General features: G+C 30.5%; 2 protein-coding genes across 2 annotated transcripts; one reads left to right on the top strand and one right to left on the bottom strand.

Annotated features, from left to right (window-relative positions):
* Positions 1 to 2,456: 2,456 nt before the first annotated feature.
* Positions 2,457 to 5,774, top strand: LOC109803327 (Disease resistance-responsive (dirigent-like protein) family protein). The gene has a single exon (XM_020364849.3). It carries the CDS (start codon positions 3,526 to 3,528, stop codon positions 4,015 to 4,017), a length of 492 nt encoding a protein of 163 aa, XP_020220438.2. The 5' UTR covers positions 2,457 to 3,525; the 3' UTR covers positions 4,018 to 5,774.
* A 5,677-nt stretch (positions 5,775 to 11,451) lies between these two features.
* On the bottom strand, positions 11,452 to 11,892 carry LOC109803117 (self-incompatibility protein S1). The gene has a single exon (XM_020364567.3). The coding sequence runs from the start codon at positions 11,890 to 11,892 to the stop codon at positions 11,452 to 11,454; it is 441 nt and encodes a 146-aa protein (XP_020220156.1).
* Between the last annotated feature and the right edge of the window lie 9,421 nt (positions 11,893 to 21,313).

The following is a 21,313-nucleotide window of genomic DNA, read 5'->3' on the forward strand; positions in this document are numbered from 1 at the left end:
AAAATAATTTTTACTGATATATATAGTGTGAGTGTTTGTTATTATACAACAGTTCTTTTATAGTGAAATAAGTGATGTTAAAGTAGGAGCTAGAGAAAGGTTTAGTTCATCTCCAACACCTGTCAACACCCCATACCCTCTTTCCTCATTTGGCCTCAGTAGGGCCACCTCAGATGCTACGTACCATAAAATGTAGACACCTGGTCAGCCTATATTTCTTGGAACCTTTTTCATTTTCCCTTTTTGGGTTTAGGACCATTCTTCATATGCGTACGTGTCGACGAGTGCTTAGTGGTTAATGGATTCTTAGTTACCCTTCATTGGACCATAGAATAATTGTTCTAGTTCTCTTCTCTTTGGGAAAGTTGAGAAGAAGCAGCAAAATGAATCCAAATTAACCACGAGCTAGCATCACCCTATTTGCTCCATATATATCTTTATATATCCAAAGTATGGTTGGTAATGGTATCTTTGAAAAGAATTCAAAAATGGGTAGCGTTTAGGCCACGAACATTTTCAGGCATGCACCTTTGTCAAAGCGCATACATGCTATTCCGTTATTCAGAATAAACCTATGCTTTCAATCATAACCGGCATCAAACTACCAGATAACAGAACATATGCATATGCACTTGTACAGTGTAGGGAAAATGAGAAAATGATGGAAAGTGGGAACTGAATAAGTATATTAATTATTTGGGATTAATTCATGAGAAACAACAATTAGCTAGCTAGACATGGATGCACACTGATAAGGGAATTAATTCCATATTAGAAATACCCTACAATCTTGTTTATACTCTTTCTACAACTACCACCTCCCTTACATTGAAGATTTGACAATCTCTAGCTTGAAGTTTGCATCAGGCACCATGATAATAATGGACAGAGCTGAATCTTAACCTGCTATAATATCTATAACACTATATTAAAAAAGTAATTTAGAGTATAACTCGATCTTAAAAAATCAGATTGTAAGAGAAGAGTTATTCTTTACTTATAAACATTATTCTAACCATACCACTAATCTACGTGAATTAGTCTCCAACCACTTGCATTTTTTGTTCCATTTTGTGCAAAACTTTTTCAACTAATAGGGGGAGAATGATATGGATTATGGACTTAGAACAGGTGGGTCACCCCACTTGCAAAATCCGACCACTGGTGGCAAATCATATGACTGAATCGCATCAGCAATTGCGGCCACGGGATTATCATTCTCATTTAATGCAAACCACGGTGTGGTTCGTCAGAATATAGTTCCATTTTTAAAACAACATGCAATGAATGAGGCTCCTACAATAACTATTCTCATTTTCTAAACAACGTGCAATGCAATGAGTGAAGTTCCTGCAATAACATCTAGTTCATCATGACTTCTGAGGCTGTTACCGACAACAGTGAATGTACGAAAGAAGAAAGAGATATGGTTTTAGATTAGTCTAGTAGATTATATGGAATTTGTTCTTCTTAGAATGTCCAAGTCAAAACTATTCAAAAATAATAATAATAATTAGATTCACTTGTTCTCCCCTCCTAATCCCCCAAATATTAGGAGAAAGCTAACTAAAACTACTTACTTGTTCACTTATTTAACGGTTCATAGTTCATATAATCACTGCAATAGTTCTTGTCCAAGTTCAACTTCCTTGCAAAATACTATCATTTCATATATGGAGGCTGGTTATGCTTTCAATATCAATCTCACCAGCATTGTACATTTTGTTTTTTAAAAAAAAGGAAAAAGGCATAATTAAGGACGATATAAAGGAAGAGTACATGCATGGAGTAAGGACGATTGATGTTGTGGGTCTAGTGTGTCTACTAAACTGCAGTACTTTGAAATAGGAATGTGGCCCGGACATAAATAATTTGCATTGAAATCAGATATTGTTGATTGGCTCACTCGTGTACTTGTAGCAAGAGCATGCGGCAGTGCATGTTGTCGGTGACACAAACTGTCAAGAGTCATATACACATTATAATTTCTTTTAATTAAGAGATCTAATCCTGGATAAGGGTTCAGATTATGTGAATTCATTAAGTGGAACAACGTTAGGCTGATATGTATTTCCAAGTTTTTAGTGTCCTTTCTGAAATTGATCTGTAGCGAGGCATAATTTCCAAGCCTAACAAATTAACTAGGTGTTTTTAGAACAAACTTAAGCAAAATATTTGACAAATTATTCAATGATATAGTTAGAGACCGAAGAAATAAAATTCCCTTGCATTGCCGACCTTATCGAACAAAAAGGGGTTCGTGCTAGTTGCTTTACTATTCAAGTATATTCCAATTTAAAGGACAGTCCTCAGTGTTTGTATTTTTTTTTTTTTTTACAAAAATAACGAAACTTATTGGGCTTATGTTCAATTCCTAGCAAATTAGAGCCCAGATGCTGAACAACCCGAGTTTGTAGAATAACTTAGTTGGATAATACATAAAACCTAACGCATACACATACGAGGTATTATCTGTTTGAACAATTAATATTAGTTGGAATGTAACCGTTTTGTCTTTAAAAAAAAAAAGGAAAAAAAAAGACAGCAGTAGCTTTAGGAAAGATATTTATAAACTATTTTGATTTTTACTGTTACGAGACTTTTGACACGATAAAAGAATGATAGACGTATAAGTGATCGCCTTTTGTACTTGTTTTAAGGGCACATTAATAATTTTTTCATAATCTGAAGGTTGAATGAAAGTTTGTTGATATTCTAATATTGATAATAATAAATGAACACTAACTTTATCTTGAGATATGAATTATTTATACTGACATTAATAGATTCAGTTCTTGAACAGTCTGTACTAGAGTTACTAAATTAGGTAATATGCCATAAATTGGCTTTGTGCTTGAGATTAGCCTCTAACCATTAATTAAAGATAATTAAGTCATTTAGGGGAAGTTCTATTTGTTGATCCTATCGGCCGTCGGAGCGCCGAATAGGCTTCGGTTACGGAGAGGGCCGAACGGGATTAATGGCTTCCATGTGAAAGATTTTCGACTGTCAAAGATGTTGAACAGGCTTCAGCTACCAGCTTAAGCTACCAAGGGTGCTGAAATAGGTTTAATGTTTCTAAGTTGAAGGGTATACATTGTACACCCTTTATACACAAATTTAAATTACAGTGTAATAATGTATTTTTTTATAAAAAAAAGTAAATGACTAAGTACTACATGCGGTGGCAGCACTTGTATGAGATAATAATATTTTTCTTTCAGCAGTAGAGTAGGGGAAGTAAGTGGAAAGAAAAGAAAAATAAAATAGAGAATGTGTAAAGGTTAGGAGTGAAAGGAAGAAGCTGATGATATTCCTGATGCAAAGCTAGACGACAAGAAGACAGCAGAAGCATGAGGCATGAAGGATTTTTTCATTTTCATCCCAATGGTTTAGGTACCAAACTGAAAAATGGGTTAGGTTGGCATTGGCAATAACATATTAAAAGGAAAAATGAGGTAGTAATTTGGTGTGATAATAAAGAGGAGCAGAAAGTAGATTTGTAGAATTGTGTGGAAAAGCATAATGTTGGGAAGGATAATATTCTGCAGTGCCGTCTCTCTAGCAACGATAGCAGTTATTGTTCTGGCAGTGACCCACAAGAAGAGCCATTCCAGGCCATGGATGGATCTATCCTTGTACATCCAACAACCTGGTATAACAACCTCAAACACTCACCTGGTACCAAGGGAAGATGGTGGGGCTTTCATCTTTCGCCGCGTCCTGACGGAGGGCCAAGAGAACACATCACGTGTGGTGGGAAAAGCGCAAGGGTTTGTGATCCCCAGGGAGCAGTTTGAACAATCTGCGTTATTCGACGTTATATATCTGAGTTTTGATACACCGGATCACTCGGGTAGCCTCAGCGTGCAGGCTGGTGGGGACAAAGAAGAGTTGAAGGTGATTGGAGGGACAGGTTGTTTTGCCTTTGCTCGTGGTGTTGCGCTTTTCACTCAAACTCATTCAAAACTTACTCATCTAAAACTTCACCTTCAGTTCCCTAACTTACCACCATGAACCACTTTTTTATTTATTACTTTCCATTCTTTCTTAAATTTAAACTACCATACCAGAATCCGAGATCCATCGTTTTTCCTTCTCAAACTCATTCTGTAACTTGTGCTTCATTCTAGTTTTAGGTTGTGTGTTCGGATCGAAATTTCCAGATTATCATAAATTCATTTACGTTCATCATTTTTTCATACGTTCATTAAATTTCTTTTCTTTTTTATTTTTTGTTTAGATATATAGTATTTTAACTTGTGTAATTCACATGTGTAATGTAACGCCCGATTCTAACGCCCAATTTATATAATAATAATTATATATTTTCTTATATAATATTTTCACAATTATATCGTTAACAATATTTTTTTTTTAATAAAAATAAAGATAAAGAACAATCATATTTTGTGAATAATATATCGTTCTAAAATATTTACAATAATATATTATTTTACACAATATATTTTTCTTTCACTCTTATTACAATATTTACATTGATAGTAAAAATAAATTTACAAAAATTGTAATAGATTCATCAAATAGCCTCCTTCCAAGGAATACCACAGCTATATCAACTGCAAAATGATCTGGAATCCAAAGTAGCTCCATCTATTTTGTAATATATTTAATTTATAAAAACAAAGAAAAGAAAGGAGTAAGAACAATATCCAATAAATATAATAACTCAAAAGAATATACAGAATTATTTCTAATCAATATTAAACACACACATATATATATATAAATATATATACAGATCATATATTAAATTTTCATGATACAATAAAATTTGAATTATACTTGTAGTGACTAGTCAGGATAAATGAGCATCATCATAACATCAACCAATAAAAGGATATTTCACCTTAATCAACAATAGGATATTTCACCTTCATTTCTTACTCATTTAAATCCCCAAGGTCAAACCTCCAGCTACAAATAATTCAAACTTTATCTTCTATGGCCATAGAACAATATTTATCTTCATAAATACGTGAAGAAATAACAACAAAACGAGTTCAAGATATCACAACTATAACATAATTGATTATAAATATATTTACAATAAATATATCTATGTAAAAAGAATATATTAAGAATACCAATGATATAAATAAAAATGATCATCATTATAAAATAATGAAACAATATAAAATATGAACACCTTAATAATTATTATAGACAAAAATAATCAAAGGTTAAGCAAATAAATGAGGTTAGGGACACCCCACTAAATAAATATACATAAAAAAATAACATAAATAAATAAAAATAGGAGTAGATAAAATTTTAAAGAGATAAGGTTCTCCTCCCCCTTACCTGGATAAGTAGGAGCTAAAACTTGAGCAGAACCTCCCCCCTCTGGATTCCCTCTTTCTTTCCCTCTCTTTCCCTCTTTCTTTCTCTTTCTCTCTCTCTCTCTCTCTCTTTCTCTTTCTCTCTCTAAATTTCCACTTCTGGCTGTATGATTTTTTTCACAGCCCCCTGCCTCCTATTTATAGGCAATCTGACGCACCCGGAACGGCCGTACTGATTTCGGAACGGCCCGTTTTCAAAAAGCAGAACAGCCCGTTCTGAAACCAGAACGGCCCGTTCTCAATCTCAGCAGAACGGCCCGTTCTCCCTCCGGAACGGCCCGTTCTCCTTGTTGGAACGACCCGTTCTGGGCCCGTTCTCAACTTGAAATTTCAGTATATTTTTATTGCTTGGAACGGCCCGTTCCAATTTTGGAACAGCCCGTTCCAAGTTACCCTTTTACCCCTCAAACTTTAATAAAATTGCAAAAATGCCATTAATAATAAAATTACAAAAATACCCTTATTCCTTTATTAAAATTACAAAATGCCATTAATTACAAAAGTACCTTTTTAAAAAAATTGGGGTGTTACAATTCTCCCCTCCTTTTAGAAATTTCGTCCCCGAAATTTACCTGAAAACAGAAATGGATAAGTTTCTCGCATCTTGCTTTCTAATTCCCATGTAGCACTTTTTACCTTATTGATGCACAAATCTATCAATCTCTCTTTCTAATGTTCATAAGTACAAGATGCGCAAACTCGGTAAGTCTATCCATAAGATCAAATTTCTTAAGAATATCATACATAACTACAACTAAGTCCATGGATACAGAATCTTATTTCCAAATTAGGACGTCTAAAGACTGTAAAAATATTAAAGACTCTAGTGTTTCACCTCAAACTTTTGGCATATTATATACTAGTATCCAAATTCCTCTACTTCTCTTTTCTCCTTAGGCCATGCTTCCGCTGCACAACTCTGATACATTTTAATATCTCCTAAATGAATACTAAAACTACTTTTATGTCCTTCTTCTAAGATCATCTTCCTTAATTCGAGATTACTAAGCACATAGATTCTATCTTTGAATCATCAACTTTCAAGCGTAAAGGGCTATTTATACCTCTACCAATCTTTTCCACTTAGCCCACTAAAAAAAGATTTAACTCCTGAGTCCTCTAATCACATCTATTAATCTATTAGTCCTTTCAACATACTCAATTCAATGTTCCTAAGGGTGAGCTTACACATCACGCTTAAGTTTCTAAATTCTTCAATCAAATCCAATCCTTAAATAATCAAAAATACTATATCAGTGATCATCATAATCAAGACATTTGTCACAATATTGGTTTAACTTTTGTGAGTCTTTCCACAACCTTTCCAAAGATCAAACACTTAAGCATAAGTTCACTAGGTACACATATCAGATCTCTAATTTCACCATTCCATCTACACCCAAGTCAAACTTAAATTTCTAATGTGAGCAAATATACATCCCTTTAACCATAAGAGGAGATATATACAGAGCTTTCGTACTCAAAGTATCGATTACCACATTGACTTTTTCCAAATAACAACTAAAATTAAAATCTTAATCATTAACAGTTTTCAACTATCTCTTTGTCTCATATTCAACTCCTTTGGATCAAACAGATGTATAAGATTCTTATGATCACTAAATATCTGAAACTTAGAATCATACCAGTAATGTCTCCAAAATCTTAAGTGTAAATATTAGAATCTCTAATTCAAGGTTACAGGTAAGGTAATTTTTTTTTCATGAATTTTTTTCTTCATACCTAGATACCTAGAAATATAAGCTACTACCTTTCCTTCTTACATCAATGATTCACTCAAACCCGTTTTCGAAGCATCACTATATAACACATAACACTTACTGAAATCCGATAATCTTAACACTAAGCAATATTTCCTTAAGAGTTTGAAAACTACCTTCACTTACTATTCCATAAAGGCAACTCTCTCTTTTTGGTGAATCCAAACAAAAGTAATGATATCTTAGAAATTTCCTCAATAAATCTCCTATATTAATAAGTTAATGCAAGAAAGCTCTTAACCTCACTAATTGACTTAGGTATCTCCCACTTAAATACAATTTCTAGATAGATCTATATCATATCTCCACTAGAAATTACAAGACCTAGAAAATTCACTTTATACAATAAAAATTCATACTTAGATAACTTAGCGTAATGTTGTCTTGGATATATCTTCACCCTTAACTCCAATATGATGATATCACATCCTAAGGTCAATCTCACTAAACACACAAATATTCATTACTTGATCCCTAAAGTTATCTATCTACATATCAACATACATGCATATCAAATCATATCAAAATACTTACTTTAATCCTTCATATATACCATCCTTAAGCATGTATGAATCAATTACCGTTTACTACGTATGACCTGTACATGAACAACCTTTTTCCCCATAACATCATACAACCTTAAAGAAACTTTTGATCCACAATGCAACACCTCAGAATATCCGAATAAAATTGATTTCCTAATAACTCACAAACATCATATGATAACATATATATCCCTTTAACAACTATCAACGAAAATGATACATAGAAAATTATAATCATCCAAATGATCTCAAACCTATCACCAAAAGAAAGCTAACAGGATAAGCTATCACTCTTATGAAGACTTGAAATTCTAAAATGATCATATACTTAGCTAAAATTTTCAAAAATTGTAATAGATATAATCAGCGCTAACAGCTAGACCTTTGTTTACTAAAATAGTCATAACGAAAGTTCTAATCTCCATTGTACCTGATTTTGGTGCCCTTTAAAAGTTAACATCCAAGACTACAACTTTATGAAGATCATAAAATCCAACTCTATCAATATAATACTTATATTGGCACAACAAAACTGCAGTTAAGACATTCCCTGTATTGATCATCAAAAGAGCGCACCAAAGTCTAAAGCCACAAAAATACCTTAAAACACTTTCAAACCATTATTTAAGCTTCTTCCTACAATCCTAAACCAAAATAACTTGCATATTTAGAACAAAGAACTTAGAAACTAAAATAAAACCCTTATTCAACCTAACCCATAAAAATCAATATATAAGCATCAAATATAATAAATCATATAATAAGATTTTAAAAGTAATAAAGGAAATATAAATTGATTCCAGTAAAGGTGGCAGTGCCTCCTAGTTAGGAATAATTGATAACTTCCAAATCATGTAAAATAAAATAACAGAGATGTACACTTGAGCCTTTTATCAAAACATTCAAAACTTTCTTGGATTCATTCGCTAAAACTATAAACTCTACCAAATGAGCACGGTAAACTCATAACTCACGGCCGATTGGATCGACCTGCTCTGATACCACTTAATGTAACGCCCGATTCTAACGCCCAATTTATATAATAATAATTATATATTTTCTTATATAATATTTTCACAATTATATCGTTAACAATACTTTTTTTTTAATAAAAATAAAGATAAAGAACAATCATATTTTGTGAATAATATATCGTTCTAAAATATTTACAATAATGTATTATTTTACACAATATATTTTTCTTTCACTTTTATTACAATATTTACATTGATAGTAAAAATAAATTTACAAAAATTGTAATAGATTCATCAAATAGCCTCCTTCCAAGGAATACCACAGCTATATCAACTGCAAAATGATCTGGAATCCAAAGTAGCTCCATCTATTTTGTAATATATTTAATTTATAAAAACAAAGAAAAGAAAGGAGTAAGAACAATATCCAATAAATATAATAACTCAAAAGAATATACAGAATTATTTCTAATCAATATTAAACACACACACATATATATATATATATATATATATATATATATATATATATATAAATATATATACAGATCATATATTAAATTTTCATGATACAATAAAATTTGAATTATACTTGTAGTGACTAGTCAGGATAAATGAGCATCATCATAACATCAACCAATAAAAGGATATTTCACCTTAATCAACAATAGGATATTTCACCTTGATTTCTTACTCATTTAAATCCCCAAGGTCAAACCTCCAGCTACAAATAATTCAAACTTTATCTTCTATGGCCATAGAACAATATTTATCTTCATAAATACGTGAAGAAATAACAACAAAACGAGTCCAAGATATCACAACTATAACATAGTTGATTATAAATATATTTACAATAAATATATCTATGTAAAAAGAATATATTAAGAATATCAATGATATAAATAAAAATGATCATCATTATAAAATAATGAAACAATGTAAAATATGAACACCTTAATAATTATTATAGACAAAAATAATCAAAGGTTAAGCAAATAAATGAGGTTAGGGACACCCCACTAAATAAATATACATAAAAAAATAACATAAATAAATAAAAATAGGAGTAGATAAAATTTTAAAGAGATAAGGTTCTCCTCCCCCTTACCTGGATAAGTAGGAGCTAAAACTTGAGCAGAACCTCCCCCCTCTGGATTCCCTCTTTCTTTCCCTCTCTTTCCCTCTTTCTTTCTCTTTCTCTCTCTCTCTCTCTCTCTCTCTCTCTTTCTCTTTCTCTCTCTAAATTTCCACTTCTGGCTGTATGATTTTTTTCACAGCCCCCTGCCTCCTATTTATAGGCAATCTGACGCACCCGGAATGGCCGTACTGATTTCGGAACGGCCCGTTCCGGAACGTTCAAATATGCGTAAAATTCTCAACTGGAACGGCCCGTTCTAATATCGGAACGGCCCGTTTTCAAAAAGCAGAACAGCCCGTTCTGAAACCAGAACGGCCCGTTCTCAATCTCAGCAGAACGGCCCGTTCTCCCTCCGGAACGGCCCGTTCTCCTTGTTGGAACGGCCCGTTCTGGGCCCGTTCTCAACTTGAAATTTCAGTATATTTTTATTGCTTGGAACGGCCCGTTCCAAGTTACCCTTTTACCCCTCAAACTTTAATAAAATTGCAAAAATGCCATTAATAATAAAATTACAAAAATACCCTTATTCCTTTATTAAAATTACAAAATGCCATTAATTACAAAAGTACCTTTTTAAAAAAATTGGGGTGTTACATGCAATGTTTATAATATATAATTAAATTTTAAAATTATTATTATTATTATTGAATATATAAATTATATATAAAATTTGGATATGCATATATTTATTTAAATATATAAATAATTTATATTATAGTGTAAGATTATTTTTATTTATTAATAGTTTATTTTTAAAATATTAAAATTTAATTTATAAAAATTAAATTAGATATAAAATTAAAATATAATTGTTTAAATTTTTAAAAAATATTTTTATACAAAATAGTCATCATATTTTATATATAAGAGTTGATTAAATGGAGAACTCCTAGAAAAATAAATTGTGGTGTGAATAATTCTTTTTGCTTGGGAGGGATCCGACAAAATAGTTAATATTATTTCGTGTGACTTCAAATTTCTCGTAGTTTATACTTTTGGTGAGAATATGAGATGACTGGTTTTTCTTTTTTGAATATGAATTGTTTTGGACCTTTTTTTTTCCCCTATAATTGACCCAATTTTTTACGCTAATCCAATGGATTTAGCTAACGATTAATAGGAAAACTGGTTCAATTATTTTAATTTGTATTTTTTTAGTGTTTAGTTCGTAAGTCAATTCACTAAAGCTCAACCATTAATTTATGAGTTTTATTTTTGACACCAAATCCATTTATGAGTTTGGTAATAGATTTTGATTATTTTAAAGAAAAAATATAAATTAAAACAATATTTTTAAATGGCCGGAGTTAATTGGCCCAATCCAAAACAACGCTGATTATATTGGTTTAGTTCGAATTTTAAAAAATAAATAAAAAAGTTGCACAGATTCAACTCGTAAAAGTTTAATCAAATCAGATAATAAGCTTAACTAAACTATATTCGAACTACCGATGAACATCCCTGTATTGGTAATTATATTTATCTGATATTAGACCCTGTACTTGCTATGAAAAACCTTTTGGAACACAAGATTCACTCATAGACACAATTCCAACGTCATAAAAAGTAATAAAATAAGAAACGCCACAATTAATTGGCAAAAAAGGAAGAAAATATTTTATTTAATTTTTTAGTTGAGTAAAATTTTTAGAGATGTATGTTCCATGAGAATCTCTTCTCCCAGACTTGATCAAGCTGATTCCAAAAATAAGCTCCATCAGATCTGATACTTCGGTTACATTGGGAAGTACACTTTGTATCCCTTTTGGCACTGTAAATTTCAAACTTGAATTCCCAACTTGCTGCATCCAACGTGCACCAGAAAAGAGTGGTATCACCAATGTTGTCTCGAAAGGACCATTCTTGGTCTTTTCCAACAGCAAGAACATGTTGACCAAGATCATCATCCTTCGATCGACAATGGAGATACATAACAATACCATTATTCAAATCATTTTTAACACGCACTGTTTTCTTTCCGTCTAAAATGCTATCAACACCATTTTCTTTTTCACTCTGCACAAGCACTGTGCCCATTTCTGTCATGATCATCAAGAATACACTAATTGTGACTAAGACCTTCGACATGTTTGTCAAATAATAATAAACCAAACTAATACACACTTCTGCATTGTACAATTGCAATTTGCAACTTTAAAAACACCCCAGCACCAAAAAGTCAAACAAATTCTCACACCAGTTTCTGCTGAAATAATTACAGTTATAGTTATTCTTTTTTTAATGCATTAATTAATGACAATTAATTCACTAACATTAATTCAAATACTGCCTTTTTTCCTGAGCCAAGTTTTGATGATGATTAGGGATGGTAATACTCCAACCGTTCCTACTTTGACGAGAAATACCCGAACCGTCCCGACTTTGACGAGGAATACCCGATTTGACCGGGTACGAGTAAAATTCGATACATTAAATTGGATAAGGGTACATGTATATACTTACCGGTCCCGTACTCATCTCCGTATCCGTTCCCGTTCCCATTCTCAATTTAATACTCACTTTCAATTTAATTGTGTTAAAGAATTTTAATATTTTATTATGTGTGATTATTTATTATAATATGAGATAAAGAAACAACCTAATTATAATTATAATATAATAAAAAATAATTTAAAAATATTTTTTTTTACAAAAAAAAAAATAATAATTTTTTATAAGTACGAGTATACCTGATACTCGATGGGGATGAAGATGAAAATTATATACCCGATAGGTATGAATACAAGGACGGGTTTGACTCGCGGGAACATTATGAAACTCATACCCGACCCCATTGCCATCCCTAATGATAATTAATAAAATTAATTAATTCAATAACATTATTACATTTAATATTTTATTTCATTTCTAATGTTTATTATGGTCTGGTATGCTCGTTTATTGTGAAACAATGATGACTTTTAAATTTGAGATATACGGTTTACATGAAAAGGAAGACAATGTTGTTTGAAACCAAATGGCTTTTAAATATCTTGAAAATTGCATGAAATCTTACAAAAATAATCTGACAACATTATATTTTTTAATTTTTTGGTTGCTCGTTGAATTTATTTGGTTCAAATATTAGTTGGATTTAATAATTTTATATATGTGAATTTAATGAAATAAATTTCACGTTTTATTAATATATTTTTTAATAACTAATATTTTAATTTCTTCTTGTCAAATGATTGTAAAATTATACTTTCCTTCGAAGATAAAAAAAATTATTTTAATTTTATACATTTGTGTGATTATATCATATGTGTGTGTCTTATCGGTGTTAAAAAACTTTGAAATTTGATGATATTTTTATGAGATTTAGTACGCTAGATTTGGTCGTCCTTTTGAAGCTACCTTGAATAAAAATAGTATAGTGATGTATAAGAGTTATTTGACTGATAATTTAAGTTGTATAATTTTTTTTTTGTAAAGATAGGAAAAATTACAAAAATGGTGCTTCAAATTATCTCAACCCCTCCCCAACGAACCACTAGACTATATTATATGCATGATATATGATACATATTCAAGTATTAGTATACTTACAATTCTAAGTTATTATTTAATCTCCTTTGCTAGTAGTCCAATATTAGTACAAAGTAGAGATTTGGACGAATCAACACAATATTTATTCCTAAAAAGTTTATTAACAGATAAATTTAATTTTAAATTTAAATATAAATTTTAAAAACCATTTCAATTGTTATTCATTAAACATATTTTAAAGTGAGCAAACTAAAATGTCCATTAATTAAATTTTAAATTATTTAAAAAAAAATGTTAATAATTAATTTAATCTAATACTTTTTACTTATGTATTTTATTTTATCGTTGCCAAATTTTATTTACTACAAATAAATCAATGAATTGAACATTTTAATTTAGAAATATTGCATAAAAACATAATAAATATAAATTTTAAATGTAATAATTTTAAAAAAAATATTTTCCATTTGACAAGGAAGAAAAGGCATTAAACTGAATTTAATAATAAAAAGAATTACAAATTATTTTTTGATTCATGTTATTATCGATCCTTGGATCGACAATGGAGATAGAGCAAAATTAAACCCCGTTATTCAGATAATTTTTAACACGCATAGTTTTCTTTTCGTCTAAAATGTCATCCGCATAATCATTTTTAACACTATTTTCTTCTTGACTCTGCACAGGGACGATGATCATCAAGGAATGCACTAATCCTGACTAAGGCTTTCACATGTGTGAGGGTTAACAATAAATCAAACTAATAATTTATTTAATAACACGCACCGTTCTACATTATACTTTTTCATCATATTCTAAATATAATCAACAGAAGAAGAAAAAAAACATCTGTATTTTTTTAAAATATAAATAATTTATTTTATTTAATGTTACAATTTTTAAAATATCCTTTCATTTAATCGGACCATATTTCTATTGATTTTTTATTCTAAATATCAAATTTTAAGAAATAACAGTTTAAAAAATCAGGTTATTTTTTTTTAAATGAGATTAGTGTAATTAAAAAATGTTAATTCGCTTTTTCATTTAAGGTAAAAGAATTTTTAATTTTTTGATTATATTTAGAATCAAATAGAGTAATATTGTTGGACCTAGTGGTGAAAACTGAGATATTATCTACATAATTTTGGATTTAAACATGCTACTAATTTTTATGGATAATAAAAAATATTACCTTTGTTCTTATTTATAAGATCACATTTAGAATAATCGTTGGTTCCTTTATATAAGACTTATTTTATATTGTCTAATATATTAATTATTTTTAGAATAAAATACTTATAATTAAAGTGTGTTATTTTAATTTGATAAACTCTCTAATTGATTAGGAGAAAAATTGATAGGATTATTTTATGATCACCAAATCCAACCTACAACTCTGATATCAGATATGAGATTTTACTTTCGGTCATCACCTAAAAGGTCTCTCAAATATTGAAAAATGTTTGTATCTTATAAATTGTTATTTTTTCTATTATTTTATCGATATAAGACTTATTTGTATCTCAACAAAAATGAGTATTAATTAGGAAAAAAATTTATAATATAGAACATGCATTCTAATTAATTAGAGAATATATATATATGAATATTGACTAAGAGAGGTAAGTAATATAAAAATAATTTTAAAAAATATAAATAAGATAAATTTATCGTTTCAATTAGGTTAAATACTTCTTTTGGTCCCTTACAATATTTTTTTGTTTCAATTTAGTCCCACTTTAATTTTAGGTCTCAATTTGGTCCTCAATAATTTAAATCGTTCCAATTTGGGACTTCCGTCTAAATGATTTAAACGGAGTTAACTGGTGGCCACGTGGATGCCACGTAGATGCCACGTAGGTGGGTCTAAAAATACTTGAATACACCTGGAACCAGAACGGCCCGTTCTGGCCGTTCTGGTCCATAATTTCGTGCACAAAAAATCAAAATACAAAGCATTTCAAACACTAGATTTGGTAATATTGTTAACGAGGATTAATAACTTCAATTGCTAAACATTTGGGCTATACAGTATACCATTAAGGATGATGCAGTGTATCACTAAGGACAATGGTAACAAGTTTTATTTCATTGTTAGTCAAACTGGAGTGAACCACTTACTACCAAATTGACACTATACAATCAAGGATAAAATGAAACAATGTTTTTCCTTGAAGTCATTGACGATGTACCCCAACAATAACAACCTGTTCTTGAGGAAGTACCCCTAAACCCTGAATTTTATTTTCAATTTTTGAAATACATTACGGTATTTTAGAAGATTTTGAACTGGATAAATTCAAATCAAAGAAATATTTTGGAAGGTCTTATCTTATTTGATTTTTTTTAATTTTATTCATAAATGAATATTAATTTATTATATTTTTTATTTATTATATATTTATTAATATAGATATAATAAAAAAAATACAATAAAAAGCATGGCGTTCTGGAACGGACCGTTCTGACGTTCTAGAAGCAAAAAGGCGCGCTTTGTACTACAAATTATTATGTTTCTGGCGGTTATTTTAATCGCCACAAAAGAATAATATTTTCAGCGGTTTAAAACCGCCACAATGTGGCAACCATTTTTTAAATATTATTTTTAACAGAATAAAAATCAAAAATAAAAAACTTATGCAGGTCACAGACGCGTGCAATTCCCTTCACTTCACCCTCTCTACTTTCTCTCTCACTCTGCGATCTGTTTCGTGTAGCTCCTCGAGAATGCTGGCACGCCCACCGCGAAACGCTTCAACGAGATCCGTCAAATTTTCCGTCCATTTCCCAATCCTTTTTTCTCACTTCCGTTTCCGAATTCTGATTGTTTCTTTAATTCTTCGGTTTTCCCATTTCTCAGCCTTCGAGGGCTTTCTCAATCGCTCTGAACTACGTAAGTGCTCTTCGTTTTTCTCTTCAATTTTTCTCAGATTTTCGTTTCGTGATTGTGATTGTTGATGCATCCACTTTTGATTGGCACAACACCTTGACTCACCGGACAACAACCCTAACCTCCCATGGGAATTCTCCGATGCCAACCAAGCAAAGGTAATGTTTCGTCGCATTTGGATTTTAGAACCCAAACTTAAAATGTGGATCCCTCTTTTGGATCTTGCCCATCAGCAGCATGGAGGGTGGCTCCCTGTTTCTGCAATGAATGCGGTATGTTTGCCTTCTACCTGATGTATTCTTTTTAGCATGTCTTGAAACACATCAAAGGACCATGCCTGATTCTCTGAGCAGGTCACATGTACTCCTGTCAAATGGAAAAAGGTGCTCCACAAAAGATTGCAAGTTAATGAACTGGGGTTATTGTGCTCATAGATAGTGTTTATTAAGCTTGGCTTGTTTAGCTAATGTATAACTTAATTATTCTTGCTTTTATGAAAATTTTCTTCTATTATTTGTTTACTTTATTAATATAACTTAATGTTAGATAACTATCTACTAATAGAAAAAATGTGCATAACATGTGATATATGGAATTAAATAATTTTAGACTATTCCATTTTCATGATTTGGTAAATATAAAATTGTAACTTATTAACTATTGCAAAAAAGAAACTTGGTTTTGTGAAATCATATTGTGCTTGCTGCTTTCAATTTTGCTAATCCATATTAATATAGACCAAAACTTATTTGGATCAACTTGCTTTTAGGTTGGGAAGTACCATTTGTTGGTTTGTGGAACAACACCTTGTATGATACGTGGTTCACAAGGAATTGAAGAAGCCTTATTAAAACACTTGGGAGTGAAACGCAATGGTTAGCTTACCTGTCTTAATATCTCCAGTTTTATCTGTCAGCCATCATTGAACCAAATCTTATTCATGACAAATTGGAACCATGTGCACTTTCCAATAATTAGTTTCCTTTCACCTTTGATTTGCAGAAGTAACACCAGATGGTTTGTTTTCTGTTGGAGAAATGGAATGCATGGTGAGTTTTTTATTTGATTCACATTTTAATTTTATAAAGTTCCTAGTGTTTCTTGATATGCGCTAGAACTAAAATTGTATTGAGTGGAAAAAATTACATGAATTACAAAATTGGACTGCTTGGTAAACAGTTTTGTGATAACTTTGGATTTATCTGATAACAATTACAGACTTTATAACTTAGTGTTTTACTTTTTTCTAGTAATATTAAGTTATCCAAAAATTCCATTAGATTTTTAACATAAAAAACTAGAACAAACTTAATGGGACATTTATATCTAACTGACAGAAAAAACAAAAGAAAAAAAAGTATCACCTAATGTGGTATCCAGACACAATTACAGTTATATGTAGTCCAGAGTGACAACTGACAACTTAATGTTCTTGGGTAATTTTCTTGATTGACCAATAAGTGAATGATTGAAGTTGTTGGTGTTTTTCATGTACATCACTTAAATCTTCATGTTAATATCACCAAAACTATTTGGACATTTTTTGTAAGTTTTGTTGTCATCTATCACTCAAAGACTTCTCAAATCTTGGTATAATTTTAAGATTTCTAACCTTTATTAGAAGGTTTCCTATTGGCTTTGTTTGAAAAACAAAGTTATCATAATCTTGCCTCGTGTCATAGTTATTCTGATTTTTAAAGATCTTGATTGTAAATGTTCATTGATGAGAAAATACATAGTGGGAAGGCCATTTTTATAATCACCACGTGTGCAAGGCTCTTTGAGAGTGCATATAGGCATTGGTTAACTTAGTTGTGTGTTTTGCCTGTTGTAATCTCTGGACATGAATCTTCTTCCAGGCATCAACTCCAACTACCTTTAACAGTTTGACATTGCTTTAGCTTGAGTATCCAAATTTGTTAAGATAATCAAATTACAATACATAAGTTAATTCTTTCTTAAAATATCCCTAGTGAGTTGTGATAGGTTTGCTAAGCAATTTTGTGGCGGTTTTAAACCGTCAGAAACTGTTAAACATGTACCATTAAAATTCATTTTGTGGCGGTTTTATGCTGCATTTTGTAATATACGCCGCAAACCGTTTTTGGCGACTGTGGATCCAGCGGTTGTGAGTGACGCTGGTAATACCATTTGGGCCGTTCTGGTTTCAGGTTTTCCGGAATTTTGGCGTCCACGGGCACATCCACGTGGCATCCACGTAGATGTCACGTGGCCAACAGTTAACTCCGTCTAAATCATTTGGACGGAAGTCCCAAATTGCACTATTTTAAGTTATTGAGGACCAAATTGAGACAAAAAATTAAAGTGAGACTAAATTGAAACAAAAAAATATTGTAAGGGACCAAAAGAGATATTTAACCTTTCAATTAAATTAACATTTTTTTAATCTTATAAATTAGATAATTTTTTCTCAATATTGATAAATTAGACAATTGGAGTAGTGTACGATTGCAAATTCAAAAACACCCCACCTGTCAAATTACGGCCAACAAATTAAAGCAATTTATAACCTTTAAACGGGAGTTAAAACAATGGTCAATGTTCAAGAAATAATATTATTGAATTAATTGTCGTTAATTATTTCAACATAAAAAGAAAATGTCAGCCTTAGAATTCAACTTTAAAGAATATTTTTTGAATTAATTGTTATTATTTCGACAGAAAAAAAAAATGTCAGCATTTGAATTCAACGTGAAAGAATGTTATTGAATTAATGATGTCATTATTTCAATAGGTTACAGCTGATGGGGAGCCTGACACCTTTATGTCACAGTGCATTCTCTAATTTCTCGGCTCCCCCTTTATAATATCTTCTAAAGTCTAAACGGAAAGATGGTAGATACTATGGGTTGCGATGTGCTGGTGTACATGGAAAATGAGGAACCAATGTGTATTTCAGCAAGGTGACTTCGATGAACAAAAGCTTGGACAACAGGTAATAATGTTGTTCTCTTGGTCGTGGTTGACATCTCTTGATAAATCATTTTCTTATTCTTTCTCTCAGTGGCAAATGAATATGGGCCTATGTATACTCGAGGTAGGAGACTTTGCATAACAGGGCTAGTTGGCTGATGATAAATAAGGGTGGTGGTTCCTGGTATGTAATGTATATGGGTCACTAGTGCAAAAATTAGATTTAAAATCGGAGTTTTAAAATCGGTTACAAGGTAACCGATCTTAAAAGTGATGTGGTGGCAATTTTGTAAATAACGTGAACACTTTTAAGATCGGTTCAAATTTAACCGATCTTAAAAGTACTTTTAAGATCGGTTATTTTATGACCGATTTTAAAAGTGCTACTTTTAAAATCGGTTATTTCAGAACCTATTTTGTATGTAGTATACAAAATCGGTTTTTAAATAACTGATTTTAAAAGTATTGTTAGAAATCTTTTATATTTCCCTCCATTCTCATTTTCTTAATCTTTCCCTCCATTCCTTTTTTTACTCTTTATGCTCTCATTTTCTAAAGTCTTCAATAAGGTAAATTTCGTTGTCGTTTTTGTTCTCATTTTCGTCTTCTTATGCTCTTCTTGTGTCTCTTTTCGTTTTCTCATGTTCTTCTCTTGTCTCTATTTTCGTTGTAGGTTCATTTTGAGTAAATTTCAAACCTAGAACAACCTGTTCTCCATGGAGAACGGCCCGTGCTGCATGGAGAACGAGTCGTTCTCCTTTCAGAACGGCCCGTTCTCCATGCAGCACGAGCCGTACTGAAAGTTAACTTTTTCGGCCTTTTGAACAGCCTGGAATGGCCCGTTCTAATTTAAATTTTTTTCACCGCCCTTTTAAGATCGGTTATAAAACAACCGATCTTAAAAGTTAACTTTTAAGATCAGTTGTTTAACCGATTTTAAAAGTCTAACTTTTAAAATGGATCGGTTACTGATTTTAAAAGTTAAAATAACCGATTTTAAAAGCTGTTTTTCCACTAGCGGCCATTAGACACACCAAATCTTGTATAAGGGCCTTTGGTACCCCTGGTACCAACATCATATATATATATATATATATATATATATATATATATATATATATATATATATATATATATATATATATATATATATATATATAATTTTCTTTGCCTTTCATAAAAAAAATAAAAAATTCAACAGGTTACATGTTTGACTTATACGTTAGCAACAGTTTTTGTACATAGTTTAATAATCTCTATAATTATCTATAAGAAAAAAAGTTCTTAAATTCTTTTTATACTTAAATAAGTCAATTTTATTTAATATTTTTAAATATACTAAAAACTATCGGTGTTATACTACTATCATTTTGTGTTGAAATATATATTAACTTAAGACCGTTAATATAAATTATACTCTCTTCTCTGTTAAAGATGTAAGTTCATCTTTCATATATTAAAGCATTAAATAAATTATACTTTTATCCATTAGAGATGTAAATTATTATTTATTAAACATATTTTAAATTGACGAAATTAAATTGCATATTAATGTAATTTTAAAAATTTGTTGTATGTTTTAATTAATTTAATCTAATATTTTTTAATTATGAATTTTTATCTTATCCGTATAATATAGTGACTCTAATTTTATTTACTACAAATAAATCAATGAATAATTAAAACAATGGATCGATGTTCCGCAACTTATAGGATATTTTATCAATTAGATAAATTAAGTAACATTATTTTATATAAAATAAATAAAATAATGGAATTTAATATTTTAATTTAAAAAATATTGCATAAAAATATAATAAATAGACATTTTGAATGTAATATTATTAAAAAAATAATTTGAGAGGGAAGAAAAAATATTAAACTAAAATTATACATTTTTTTGGCATATTATTGTTTTCTTCATATTATTTTCTTTTAGAGTGAACTTTTTTCCTAGGGATTTGGAGACCATTGAGTATATTTCTTGGAAGGTCTAAATATTTCATTAATAGTCTCATTTTCATCCATCTTGTATAACTCATATTTTAAGAGATTAGTTTTTCTTCTTTTTACATCGATAGTCGACCCTTCATGTATGAGAGAGCAAGAGCATGCTTCATTTTTCTTCACACGAAGACTATGCTTTGTTTAATTTTGAATAAAGCACAAGAGATGAGGAACTTGCCTTTCAGT

The sequence above is a fragment of the Cajanus cajan genome, chromosome 2 (genome assembly GCF_000230855.2).
Source record: "Cajanus cajan strain Asha chromosome 2, NIPB_CcT2T_4, whole genome shotgun sequence".
NCBI lineage: Eukaryota > Viridiplantae > Streptophyta > Magnoliopsida > Fabales > Fabaceae > Cajanus > Cajanus cajan.

Excerpts from the sequence above, each read along its gene's own strand:
- LOC109803327 (XM_020364849.3), top strand. The coding sequence starts at position 3,526 with ATGTTGGGAAGGATAATATTCTGCAGTGCCGTCTCTCTAGCAACGATA.
- LOC109803117 (XM_020364567.3), bottom strand. The coding sequence starts at position 11,892 with ATGTCGAAGGTCTTAGTCACAATTAGTGTATTCTTGATGATCATGACA.